At 33.8% G+C, this 14919-nt stretch overlaps 1 protein-coding gene across 2 annotated transcripts in view; it reads left to right on the top strand.

The window, feature by feature from the left end:
- The window catches only part of LOC149935047 (cell adhesion molecule Dscam1-like), a 100335-nt gene that overhangs the window by 2449 nt on the left and 82967 nt on the right, over positions 1–14919 (top strand). For both annotated transcript variants that reach the window (XM_090154826.1, XM_090154825.1), the window contains exon 3: positions 4849–4968. In XM_090154826.1, the coding sequence (XP_090010952.1) occupies positions 4849–4968 (120 nt within the window). The remainder of the gene's footprint in view (positions 1–4848; positions 4969–14919) is intronic.

Raw genomic sequence — 14919 nt, 5'->3', positions numbered from 1 at the left:
ACAATAGTTTAAGAAGACAAGACAAAAGTACAAACGATGAAAGCTATGTCACGCCAAACGAGACAAAATTCTCAAATTAACAAATCTATACGTCGAAACGTCGTCGAAAATAATTCTCAGTTTGGCATCGAAAATAATTCTCATTTTGGCGTCGAAAATAATTATCATTTTCCCCAGACGAAAATAATTATCATAATGGAGTAAAGCCAGAGTAAACTTCGAGTAACGTGAGTGTAAATTTTTAAATATATTTCTTCGAAGTATTTGAGAATATTTTTCGACTGGGAATTTTCGTCGACGTTTCGACGTATAAATTTGTTAATTTGAGAATTTTGTCTAGTTTGGCGTGACATAGCTTTCATCGTTTGTACTTTTGTCTTGTCTTCTTAAACTATTGTTTAATGCGTATAACCAGAATAATATAAGAATGCTCTTACATAAGAGCCATGAATCTATTCTTCGAAAACCGCGACTTAACTGCAGAGCGTGGTGCCATCTATTAATGGCAAAGACCGCTAAATTTTAAAATAACCAAATGATAACGTCGTCAGAGATCCATTGTCGAGTATTCTAGTTAGACAACTTATACTCTATTTAGTGGACTTTAACCTAAATTATATATCCCATGTAAAAATATTGTTTATAATTGCTGTAATTTACGTTATTGAATAATTTATAAACGATCCAATCAACGCGAGGGGTACCTATAAGTACCGCCGGGTTCCAATCTTAGTCTATGCTAAAACGTATTACGGATTTATTGCTAGCCAAGCACGTAGATATAGAAAGTCTAAGGGGGGGACGGGTTATAACAAAACTAGATTAAATCGCGAGTGCAGCGAGCGTGAAATTTTTCTTTAGCAATAACGCATATTTAAAGTACTGGCTAGACTCGGGACGAGTGACAATGACATTTCCGCGCGTGTATCAAACGAAGTTTTTTAATACTTTTGCGAGAAAAAGATAATATTAATGATCCTATTAATATATTTAATATATTAATATATTTTACTGTGCTGCGTTGCCGATATTTCAATTCATTTTTACGTCTTACTGTTTATTTCTTAATGTTGCGCTCCTTTCGTGAGAAAGGAATCGGGTCCTAAGGGGGGGGGTTGAACCCCTTAACCCCCCCCTTATATACGTCCTTGTTGCTAGCTATATGTAAGCACTCATCGCGAATAAACGCAAATCAAACATAGCAAAAACGGGATTAAATAAGTATTCATAAGCGAAGCATCCAGGCCAGCCAGTAAATAAAACAAATCCCAATATCGTCCTTTTCTCCTGGCGAGATACAAAGCAACGCATCGAGGCTAAGAGTAACCGTATCAAAAGGAATCGAGATAGAGAGAAGATGAATCAAGCGTACGATAAAAAACGCGCGGAGTGGGAAATATTAATAGAAAAACGAGCTCAATAAATATCGAGACTCCGATATAATGTATCGTCCATTATAAATGAGAGAGAAGGGGGTATAACCATAAGTGTATAATATTGATACCTAAGTGTGACACTTCCCATTCTTCGCGTGCAAAGGTTTTACTGACAAGGAGAGTAGCCGAGGTGTTTATTGTCGATTTGGTTCAAAGTCGGGCGTAATGTAGACCTATTTCAGATATGAAATTTCCCAAAGGGAGACGTTGCACTACCCATTCGATTTGCCATGGCAAACGAACACGTTTTTGACCACTTAAAACAAAAATAAGATTTTTTCCTTATTTTACCCAAAATTTGTTACAATTTTACCCTAAAAATGTTCCAATTTACCCAAACTTGATGAAATTTACCTAAATGTGGTCCAAATTACCCATTTCGTGATTTTCAAATCCCATGCTTTTTAAATTGAGATTTTTTTGTTCAAATTGGTTAAAAAAAAATTCAGTTGCCATGGCAAAAGGAGAAGTTGCTCTACCCATTCGATTTGCCATGGCAACCGAATGGGTAGTGCAACTTCTCCTTTTGGGAAATAGGTCTCCATTACGCCTGACTTTGAAAAAAATCGGCAATAAACACCTCGGGTAATCTCCTTTGTTACAAGACAGACTGCATTATGGGCTTCGTCGCCGTTTTGCGTCCGCTCGCTAACGCGTCACACGTAGCCTTTGACAGCGCCTCGCTAGGGGGAGATTTTCTTCTCGCGATAGCGTCACTCCGTTACTAGCTATCAGTAAAATATTCCCCAAAGTGACAAACTTATGGAACAATATTATAGACTTGTGGTATAACGTAAGTGGAGCGACGTAATATAACGGGCAAAGACGGTCGCCAAAGAAAAGACTGAAAATGCTGGAAGAGGATGGCTGGGTGTAATCCCACCGGCTGTTCACCTCGCGGGGGGTGGCACCAACCGATGGATAATTCGTCTTTTAGCGGAAAAACTCTTTCTTATTGCGGGGACGGGAGGAAAAATATGCTCTTCGAGAGAGGGGGGAACAGTTACCGGGATGCCAGAAGAGTAAGTCAGGGAAGGGACGTTGGAGGTCGCCGAGCAACCATCGGAGGCTCAAGATGACTCTAGCTAGGAGTAAGTCGACAGAAAGGGTACGGTTTGCGGAGAAAGTCGACGGAAAGGGTACGGTTTGCGGAGAAAGTCGACGCAAGGGGTACGGTTTGCGGACGTCGCGGAGAACGGATATCATTTGGTTCTCTGGGGGAAGACGCGTCCATCGCGTTAGTTCTGACCGTCCCATCGGGTTTCTCCGCGGACCCAGAATGTATTCGGACTTTCGCTAATGGAGAAAAACTTGCCGCTGCCCTTGGCGCGCCAACAAAAGAGAACGGCTCGGTAATTATAAGTCCCGTCAGAGAGAAGAAGTCTCTTAAGTAATAGTTTCGGGGCAGGGACGTTGCAGCCACGATAGCGCGGGAGTCCGCGGGGCTTATGGAAAAGACGCCTCTTCCTCTCTCTCACTAGCTTTACTTTCATTCCTTCTCCATCCTTCGGGGTAACCATAGCAACAGGTTTCGGGAGTATTACGGATGCGGAAAGAACGCGATACGAGCGACCTTCGCTTAAATTAGAGTGGATAGCTCTGTTTAAATATTCAGCGGTAACCGAAGAACGTATCTTATTCGGAGGGCGCGCGACCGTATCAAATATTCAACATTTGTTTCCGTATTTATCAAACTGATTTGTTGGCGAAGCGATTAGGAAATATTTGCGCATATCGACGTCTAACAAACTTAATTTCACTTTCATATTGATTTAATTATTCTAATATTTGTATTAATTTAATTATTTTAATATTGGTATTAATTTAATTATTATAATACTGGTATTAATTTAGTTATTATAATATTGGTATTAATTTAATTATAATAATATTTGTACTAATTTAATTATTCTAATAATGGTATTAATTTAGTTATTATAATATTGGTATTAATTTAATATTTATAACATTGGTATTAATTAATTTAATTATTATAATATTGGTATTAATTATTTTAATTATAATAATATTGGTATTAATTTAATTATTCGAATATTGGTATTAATTTAATTATTCTAATATTTGTACTAATTTAATTATTATAATATTGGTATTAATTTAATTATTCTAATATTTGTATTAATTTAATTATTCTAATATTTGTACTAATTTAATTATTCTAATATTGGTACTAATTTAATCATTCTAATATTTTTACAAATTTAATTATTCCAATATTTTTACTAATTTAATTTTTCTAATATTTGTACTAATTTAATTATTCAAATATTTGTACATACCAGTCTATTAAATGCAAATTAGCTTGGAATCTGATAAATATTTCCGGAGATATTTCATAGAAAATTTTAAGTACTTTAACAAAATTACTTTTTAATTATAAATAAAGGAATTTTTTAATAATATTCTTACCTATTTTCGTTCAATCAAAAATAATTCTATTAAAATTTTAGAAACTAAATTTTGCGCTAAGCCTTGGCGCTGAATGTTTAAAAACGTTGCCATTCGATACAATTTTTAATGGCGGCGTGTGACCAACGTCATCATTACTAAGCTTCTCCCATCCTAGCGACAGAGGCTAGACTACCTAATGCAGTTGGACATTCACGGTTGAAATGAATTAATTCATGAAATAAATACATTTTTGTTGAATTAACAATATAAAAACTGAAGAAAAAAATACAGAAAAAGAACAAAATTTAAAATTTCAATAAAAACAACGATTTAAGTGAGAAATTGTATTTCGGAAAACCACTATAAATAAATATAGAGGCGTGTTTAGAAAAATAAATTCGATTTGGAGAAAATATAAAAAGAGCAAGTGAGGTAGCAACGTTAAATTTACTTAAAACAGAAACAATTTAAGGTAAAAAAACAGAGGGATTTCCCGCTTACTCTTAACCCTCCCCAATCTTCTCGAAAGCAAGGCTTAGCGTCAGAATTTGTTTTCCCCATCCACCTTAATTCAATCCTAACTCGAGCGGGCTTTCCCAAATTCGAATGAATATATACCTCGATATATACACTATAGAACCAGTTGAAAGCTAGTAAAAAAGGTACTCTGTGGGGGGGGGGGGGGGGGAGGGATCTCTTTAGCCCATCCCCCCCGAAAAAGCCTCGTCGGATAAGATGGAATAGCAAGAAGGGCTTAGAAAAAAAAGGTGCATCCCCGAGATTCCCGAGTCTAGTCAAAGATGCCACCAGGAAAAAGCCGCGCCAAAAATAATCCCAGCGTACCTAAATTGAAGACTCAGTTAGTTGGTAGTTGTTACTAGGGTACGAAGGCGGGTACGAGCTATAAACTTACGAACCGAAGCGTCTGGATAAGTCTACGGACGACAGTGTCCGCAAAAAAGCGTATCGATTCTCATTTCTTTTTTCGTTTTCTTGGCAGCTCCCGTAAGTTGGACGGCGAAGCCGACCGACGGGGAAACTTCCGTCGGAGGAAAAGTGGAGTTTCCCTGCCGAGCACGAGGCATTCCGCAGCCAAACGTCACGTGGTACAGAATCGACGGTAAGTATCTCGCGTTTGGTTTACTTCGTTTCTATTCTTCGTTAGTGCCCGCGCAGACCACCTACCCCGAGAGGGACAGATATCGCTGGTTGTAATTTCAATTTTTTTTATGTCTCGGCCATCTCACGGCAAATAGAGGCAGTTTGGAACAGGGTTCGTACAAAATTTCCGGAATTAAATTTTCTGACATTTCTAGGTTTTCTCCGAAAAAATTTCCAAATTTTCCTTGTCCATTTTTGTAGAATAAATGAATGGCTTAAGGTAAAATCTTGAAAAATATTTATTACGTATTTTTAATACATTTTTCAAAAATTTATTTGACTGATTTGTTTTGGAGTCATTTAAAAATTCCCTTACTTTTTTGGACCATTTTAAAATTCATTGAAATTTCCCTGACCTTCATTTTGGAATCATTTTCAAATTCCCTGACCTTCATTTTGGAATCATTTTCAAATTCCCTGACCTTCATTTTGGAATCATTTTCAAATTCCCTGACCTTTTTGAATCATTTTCAAATTCCCCGACCTTTTTGAATCATTTTCAAATTCCCCGACCTTTTTGAATCATTTTCAAATTCCCTGACCTTTTTGAATCATTTTCAAATTCCCTGACCTTTTTGAATCATTTTCAAATTCCCCGACCTTTTTGAATCATTTTCAAATTCCCTGACCTTTTTGAATCATTTTCAAATTCCCCGACCTTTTTGAATCATTTTCAAATTCCCTGACCTTTTTGAATCATTTTAAAATTTCCTGACTTTTCCCTGACCTTTGGGAAACATTTTAAAAATCCCTGAATATTTCAGGTTTTTCAGGTCGTGTACGAACCCTGTTGAAGTTACAGCACGTGCGATAATAAAAATGTATCGTAGAAGCTGGCTCGCGCACGACTTTTTTATTTTATTTTAATTTCGTAAAATAAAGAATTTTCACAGGCTATTTTCTGTTTGCTGTAAACATAGTTATATGAAATAGCATAGATACCTTACGCTGCATACGAGCCCGTGCCATCTATCGGTGACCAAAATTAGTATTTAGAAAATATTTTCTGGATGCGCTACGTAATAGTGTCATCTATCGGTGTTTAAAATTACTATTTGGAAAATATTTTCTTGCTGCGCTACGTAATAGTGCCATCTATCGGTGACAAAAATTAGTATTTGGAGAAAAATAACGCGGTAGATTAGGCCTAATAATCTTGATAGCCCTAGAGTAACGTAGAGTTGAAGTCACGGGTCATTTGTTTTGCTTTTTTTATTTATTGATACGCTAATTAATACACTACAAAATTTGATCATATATTGTATCTCCCCAGTGGCCACATGAGCAAAATTGCTCGTGCGTGGCCGGGGACAAAGTAATACTTATATTTTAAAGTTGGTTCAATTCAGAGGTCATATAAATCATTCAAAGTACGTTTACACCGAATCATTATATTGCTACTGTACAAAAACCAATATATTACAACTACAAAAAATCGTTAAATTACTACTATACAAAATCATTATATTAACACCATACAAAATGACCATTTTAAAACTCCATAAGTTGTAGAGATTAAGGGGGAAAGATGGCGCTATAACGTAGCGCATCCAGAAAATATGCTAGCTGTCACTTACGTAGCAGTCCCTCAAAGAATTGTGGATCTATGCTATTTCATACATCTATGGCTGTAAAAGAAACCGCATCACTTTTGAGACACCTGTTTTCGACGTCGATGCGAGTCCTTCTCGCAGGGTTGGTGGTCTGCGGTCCCCGTAAGAGAGACTTCGGCCGGAAGAAAGAGCATCGCGGGGAAGCCTTCAATGAGATACGACCATTAGCATCGAGGGACCCGTTCTAGTAATTAGAAAAAGCCGAAAATGGAAACATGGCGAATGTTGCCGGGCCTTCTTCGTTAATTTAATTAAAACGCGATACAATAGCGAGATAAAGCCCGAGCCACGCGGGATTAAAAGTGAAAGATTCTTCCCTGCATCACGCGCCCTTTAGTTTAATGTTGAGGGGGGGGGGTAGAAGTGGCGAGCACGCGCACCCATCCCTTTTATTAGGATAATTGTTTTTACAGGTTTAGTTTCCCTTTAATAAAAATACGCCTTAATTGTACCGCAATGTCGTTTAAAGGGACATGGCACGAAATGGCGTTATATCTTTCAGTCGAATTGCCGCATCTGACTTAAATAAAGTTAATTTGGTTAGAGACGTAATAAGAATACAAAATTGGGAGCACGCGGAGAGCGAAAGTAAAGGGAATATGTTTAGGCCACTGTCTTTAGACTTTCTCTTTACGCAAATTTGCAAACGAGACGCATTAAATGGCGTTAAACTGTGGGGAAAAAAGGATAATTTACAGAAGAGATTTTCTGGAAAATATAGATTAATTTATAGAAGATATTTTTTTTGGAAAATATAGGACAATTTATTAAAAATATTTTTTGGATACTATAGGAAATTTATAGAACAGATTTTTTGGAAAATATAATACAATTTATAGAACAGATTTTTTGTAAAATACAGGGTGGAAGCCTCAGCCGTGGTCCAGCCTCGGTACTTCTCCTAGTAAACCAGAGTTCTGCGGGTCGAACATTTCTACAGGCGCTGGTTTTCCAAAAATAGACCAATAGAGCGCATCTTTATCCAATCGCCCGAAAAAGCATTTGGAAGATGCGCTTCTAATTCTTCCATTGGTCTAGTTTTAGACTAGAAAAGTACCGAGGCTGGAAAACGGCTGAGGCATCCAATTCTCCCATTGGTCTATTTTTGGCCTACCAACGCCTGTAGAAGTGTTCCATCCGCAGCACTCTGGTGTACTAGGAGAAGTTTCGATGCTGGACCACGGCTCAGGGTTCCACCCTGTGTGTAGGAGGATAATTTATAGAACCGATAATTTACAAAAGGGATTTTTAGGAAAAATAAAATAATTTACAAAAGGGATTTTTATTAAAATAAGATAATTTAAAGATATTTTTGGAAAAAATCCTATAATTTAAAGAATTTTTTGTAAAATATAAGATAATTTAAATAAGATATTTTTGGAAAATGTAGGATTATTTATATAAGATATTTTTTGGAAAATATAGGATTATTTATAGAAGATATTTTTCGTAAAATATAATATAGGCCTATTGAAAATACAAAATATGTTATCTGGGTAATACCAGTAACATTGAGAATTATCAGAAATATTGAGAATTTTCAGAAATATTGAGAATTTTCCGAAATATTGAGAATTTTCACAAATATTGAGAATTTTCACAAATATTGAGAATTTTCACAAATATTGAGAATTTTCACAACTATTGAGAATTTTCACAAATATTGAGAATTTTCACAAATATTGAGAATTTTCACAAATATTGAGAATTTTCACAAATATTGAGAATTTTCACAACTATTGAGAATTTTCACAAATATTGAGAATTTTCACAAATATTGAGAATTATCAGAAATATTGAGAATTTTCAGAAATATTGAGAAAGTGTTAAACGGGGTTGAGTTAACCAAACTTAATTTTTTAAATCGGATTTGCTAAATACAACTGTATAATATTTTGGCTTAAAATAAACCAAAATCGGTTTATTTTCTGAGCGTCTAAAGCGGGTATTACGGGTTTTTAGAAGCAGGATTTCTTGCGCAAGAAGAAAGTCTAGACGCTATTACGATGATATAAAGAAATCAGTTCCGAACAGAGACAAGAAATGGTGCGGGATACAATGACATAACGCACTATTTGCCGAATGCATTATTAAACACGCTTCATAAATAGTTATGATTGGGGATTTTTTCGTTGTATTCTAAGGAATGTAAGTCTGCTTAATTATTCAAAACAGCGCGAAATACTGACAATATTGGTATAAAACACGCGCAAAAAATACATATTTATCAGAGTAATCATAATTTCTAAGCATTCTAATTAAACGTAGATTATTCGTGGACGTTCTTGCGGGAAATTAGACACAACTTATTCATAGTTATTATTTGGCCCTACAGAAATATCCCAAAAAACCCATACATTTATAATGGATACAAGAAATCTAGCCTATCGCAAAGAAATTTACTTCATTCACAAATATGACAGAAATAAAGTAAACAAGGTTGTCACAGATTCCCGCTTTCAAATTTCCCGACTTTTCCATTATTTATCTGATGTTTATATTACTAAGAATGTCAAACTGTTATAATTAAAACTAACTTTTAATTTAGTTTTTAGTTTTAGCCCTTAAGTAGTTTTTAAAATTCCCATATTCTAATTCCATGATACTTTTACTAGTTTTTAAAATTCCCATTTTAAAATTTCCATCCATTTTTCATTAGATCTTAAAATTATCACTATCAAATAACCTGATTTATTTTTACTAGTTCATAAAATTCCAATTTTCAAATTCTCAGACTTTTTACTAGTTTTAAAAATTCCCATTTTCAAATTCAATGACTTTACAAGTTCTAAAATTCCCATTTTCAAATTCAATGACTTTACAAGTTCTAAAATTCCCATTTCCAAATTCAATGACTTTACAAGTTCTAAAATTCCCATTTTCAAATTCAATGACTTTACAAGTTCCTAAATTCCCATGACTTTTCGAGTTCTAAAAACTCCCATTTTCAAATTCAATGACTTTTCGAGTTCTAAAATCACCATTTCTTAATTCAGTGACTTTACAAGTTCTAAAATTCCCATTTCCAAATTCAATGACTTTTCGAGTTCTAAAAATTCCCATTTTCAAATTCTCAGACTTTTACTAGTTTTAAAAATTCCCATTTTCAAATTAGCGGACTTTTGCGGGTGCGGTGGCAAACCGCCGACTAAATCAATCCTTACTTAATCACAGCACACCGAAACGCGGACACTTACAATAACGAAGCCAAAAATATCACGCCAGCTCCGACCAAATTGGAGGGAGCAACTCGAGGCGTACATTTCATTTCGTTAAAATTGGAGAAATCAGGCAAGAAGCACGTGCGGCGGAACCTTCCTATTGGGAGTTTTACGCCCGAAAAATGAGTCGTACAATTAGAACATATCTATATATACACACCTACGCGGAATCACGGAAACTGTTCCGAAAACCTAATATCTTTTTAACGAGTGTTCAGACTTGGTTGCTGAGAATTGCGGAAGCTCACCCGTTTCTTCTTCGCAGTTTCCAGATGAAAAATACGCTTAATCACCGCGCCCCAAGTTCGTCCCATACCCCCTCGGGAGGTTCAACCTCCCGCCCGCGGATTGTAGGGCGGTATTAAATTGAGAAACCGAAGAGGAGGTTGGGCCGAAAGGAAGAGCCAACTCAAGAAGAAGGGTTATTAGAAACTTCGTTCGGATTTACCAGACAATACAATTATAACCCGAGATGGAGGTGCAGTTTGCGCTCTATTAACAAATTGGACGCGATGACGGTGACACTGATAAGGAATACCTTTGGTAAAAAAATGGTTCATCCCCCCCCCCTTGAGTGAGCCTAATTAGGCGGGTAACACTGGCAATCCGAAAGACCAGAACAAATTTGATAAGAAACTTGGGGCATCTGCCTTCACCCTAGTGCTTATATCTAACGTACGTGAAAATTATAAATGGCTTACGGCCTTAGAAAGGGTTACGCAACCCGCCCTCCCCCGAACGAATGGCGGAAATTGACCGTAGGTGGAAAAATAACAGGTAGGGGGAGGCGTAGAAATAATCGTCTGCTATTAATTAGTTCGAGAGGGTAGCGAACTAACGACGCGGAAGCCTGGAGCTAAGCCTTTCCCTCGACGATGCGCCCATCTCCCAAATTAATTGTTTATTGATCACGAGTTGATACCGTTTATCCATTGTTTACTAATGATATTAAAGGACCCGGATTTTTTTCCCAATGTTTAGTTGTTGGAAAATGCAAGCGCTTTTTCGTTAAGTTTACGTATTAAATTAAATTAAAAATTACTTAAGTTTTTTTGCAAATAAAATTTAATTTATTTCAAGCAAGTGGTGGTTTTAGTGTAGTACAATAATGGATCAATAGATGTCGTGGTCAGCAGTGAGTACCATCTACTGTATCGCTTCCGATTGGTTGAGATTTAAAAAGTCTACGTATAACTAAATAACTATGATATACAGGGTGTTTCAAAGAGGTAATGCAAAAATTTGAAGGAGTTGTAGGGTGTGAATTGAGAAGTATGCCTGTTTTTCCCCATTTTCCTACGATGAGTTAAAGAGCGCCAGAGCTTCAAAATGTGGCCTACTAGCCCCTGGAAGTAGGCTGCAACAATCGCCAAACCAAGCAGCAGGGAAACGCGAACATTAAGGTTTGGGTTCGTGTGATAGGTAAAAAAGGACTTTGTAAACAAATCGAGGTAACCAGCGTAAAGAAGTAAATTTAAACAGTATTTAAAGTCCTTGCTACTTGGTTTTCGCTTATTGCAGCCTACTTCCAGGGGCTTGTAGGCCACACTTTGAAGCTCTCTGGAGCTCTTTTAACTCATCGTAGGAAAATGGGGAAAAACAGACATACTTCTCAACTCACCCCCTAAAACTCCTTCAAATTTGTGAATAACCTTTTGAAACATCCTGTATTTAAAGTTATATATCTCTCGATAATTTGGCGATAATTTTATTTAATATATATAATTTAAATCTTTTTCGATTTAGCTAAAATAAGTTCAAATATGCAAATTTTCACATTTTTATTATGTTATCAAAATAGATTGTTTTTTAAATAATTAAAAATAATTTTAACTTTCAACGTATATTCAAGGTTTACAAAAAACCCAAGAGCAAAAACATTTTCAAATTGTCGGTTAGTCTTAATTAAGTTTTTCGCCTTGAAGGCCTATCGGCCGAAGTACCGCATATTTTTCCCCAATAAAGCTTAGTTTTCTCCCCCACTTCTTGGTCTCTTTACTTGTTCGCGTTTTTACTCCTTACAAAAATAATGTTAATTTTAATTTAGTACAGGCAAAATTAATGGTCTAAATTAGAGGTTTGATCTAAGAAGAATGGCTAAATTACAATATTATTAGTTTGTAACTACTATATTTAAAGTAAAACTAATGCATGTTTTCTTTTGTTTGGAAAACTTTTAATTATTCGAAGAAATACGTCAAATAAACTAAATGTTTGGTATTATCTTACTAAAACAATATTTACGTGGAAAACTTCAAATTTTTATCGAACTCATTATGACAATATTAAAGATTTAGAACTGGATAGTTATATTTCATTATTCGTTAAATATCATAAGTTACTAGAAATTTAGAACGACTTAACTTCAAAGTTACCGAACAAACTTTCAGATCATTATAAATGCTAATAAAACTCCCCTTCGTAAAAATACAAAACCACTCTAATAAATATAAAATGTGGATAGTTGTAAAACGTATCGCTCGGTATTAAATTTGTGGAATTACGAAAAGGCAGGACCCGAAAATTTGCATATTCGAAACGGATATTACGTTGGAATTTCCATATTTTATAATACGAAAAGTATCGGTTGGGACATTTTCTATTTCCGAACTGAGCGCGATGTTTACACTGGGATCCGGGCGTAAATGTAAACGCGATGGATTCAACTGACAAAAGGAGCTCAACGGGAACCGATAAACGTGTCGCTAGGGTCAACAAAATAAAGTAAAAAAAAGGCAGGGGCGTCTTAAACGTACGCGAGAAGTTCAATGACGTCGTAAATATCAATTCGGCCAAAAAAAATGGCATTGATGGGGACAGTTTCCAAAAAGAAAAAATGGGACCTCTACAATTTAAAGCAGACGTTTCGGGACAGTCATAAATAACACTGACTGTTTGTATTGCGCCGTGTACAAGTTGAATCGTTGGTGATTTATATCGTCGGAAGTAAACAGAAAAGGGTTGTTGGCCCATATGGAACACGCTCATGAAGTCACTTTTGTTGGACAGATCCCTGGTGGGTGGCTTCTCCCTGAGCACCGAATAGTAATGCAAGTTTATGCAAATTAAAGAACTATGAAGTAAATTAAAGAACTATGAAGTACATAAAAGAACTATGAAGTAAATTAAAGAACTATGAAGTAAATTAAAGAACTATGAAGTACATAAAAGAACTATGAAGTAAATTAAAGAACTATGAAGTAAATTAAAGAACTATGAAGTACATAAAAGAACTATGAAGTAAATTAAAGAACTATGAAGTAAATTAAAGAACTATGAAGTACATAAAAGAACTATGAAGTAAATTAAAGAACTATGAAGTAAATTAAAGAACTATGAAGTACATAAAAGAACTATGAAGTAAATTAAAGAACTATGAAGTACATAAAAGAACTATGAAGTAAATTAAAGAACTATGAAGTAAATTAAAGAACTATGAAGTACATAAAAGAACTATGAAGTAAATTAAAGAACTATGAAGTACATAAAAGAACTATGAAGTAAATTAAAGAACTATGAAGTAAATTAAAGAACTATGAAGTACATAAAAGAACTATGAAGTAAATTAAAGAACTATGAAGTAAATTAAAGAACTATGAAGTACATAAAAGAACTATGAAGTAAATTAAAGAACTATGAAGTAAATTAAAGAACTATGAAGTACATAAAAGAACTATGAAGTAAATTAAAGAACTATGAAGTAAATTAAAGAACTATGAAGTACATAAAAGAACTATGAAGTAAATTAAAGAACTATGAAGTAAATTAAAGAACTATGAAGTACATAAAAGAACTATGAAGTAAATTAAAGAACTATGAAGTACATAAAAGAACTATGAAGTAAATTAAAGAACTATGAAGTAAATTAAAGAACTATGAAGTACATAAAAGAACTATGAAGTAAATTAAAGAACTATAAAGTAAATTAAAGAACTATGAAGTACATAAAAGAACTATGAAGTACATAAAAGAACTATGAAGTAAATTAAAGAACTATGAAGTAAATTAAAGAACTATGAAGTACATAAAAGAACTATGAAGTAAATTAAAGAACTATGAAGTAAATTAAAGAACTATGAAGTACATAAAAGAACTATGAAGTAAATTAAAGAACTATGAAGTAAATTAAAGAACTATGAAGTACATAAAAGAACTATGAAGTAAATTAAAGAACTATGAAGTAAATTAAAGAACTATGAAGTAAATTAAAGAACTATGAAGTAAATTAAAAAACTATGAAGTAAATTAAAGAACTATGAAGTAAATTAAAGAACTATGAAGTACATAAAAGAACTATGAAGTAAATTAATGAATTATGAAGTAAATTAAAGAATTATGAAGTAAATTAAAGAACTATGAAGTAAATTAAAGAACTATGAAGTAAATTAAAGAACTATGAAGTACATAAAAGAACTATGAAGTAAATTAAAGAACTATGAAGTACATAAAAGAACTATGAAGTAAATTAAAGAACTATGAAGTAAATTAAAGAACTATGAAGTACATAAAAGAACTATGAAGTAAATTAAAGAACTATGAAGTACATAAAAGAACTATGAAGTAAATTAAAGAACTATGAAGTAAATTAAAGAACTATGAAGTACATAAAAGAACTATGAAGTAAATTAATGAATTATGAAGTAAATTAAAGAATTATGAAGTACATAAAAGAACTATGAAGTAAATTAAAGAACTATGAAGTAAATTAAAGAACTATGAAGTACATAAAAGAACTATGAAGTAAATTAAAGAACTATGAAGTACATAAAAGAACTATGAAGTAAATTAAAGAACTATGAAGTAAATTAAAGAACTATGAAGTACATAAAAGAACTATGAAGTAAATTAAAGAACTATGAAGTACATAAAAGAACTATGAAGTAAATTAAAGAACTATGAAGTAAATTAAAGAACTATGAAGTACATAAAAGAACTATGAAGTAAATTAAAGAACTATGAAGTAAATTAAAGAACTATGAAGTACATAAAAGAACTATGAAGTAAATTAAAGAACTATGAAGTAAATTAAAGAACTATGAAGTACATAAAAGAACTATGAAGTAAATTAAAGAACTA

The sequence above is a fragment of the Leiobunum rupestre genome, chromosome 7 (assembly GCF_980474605.1).
Source record: "Leiobunum rupestre chromosome 7, qqLeiRupe1.1.hap1, whole genome shotgun sequence".
Taxonomy (NCBI): domain Eukaryota; kingdom Metazoa; phylum Arthropoda; class Arachnida; order Opiliones; family Sclerosomatidae; genus Leiobunum; species Leiobunum rupestre.
Note: the sequence above shows the minus strand (reverse complement) of the source record. Positions and strands in the feature narration are given on the sequence as shown.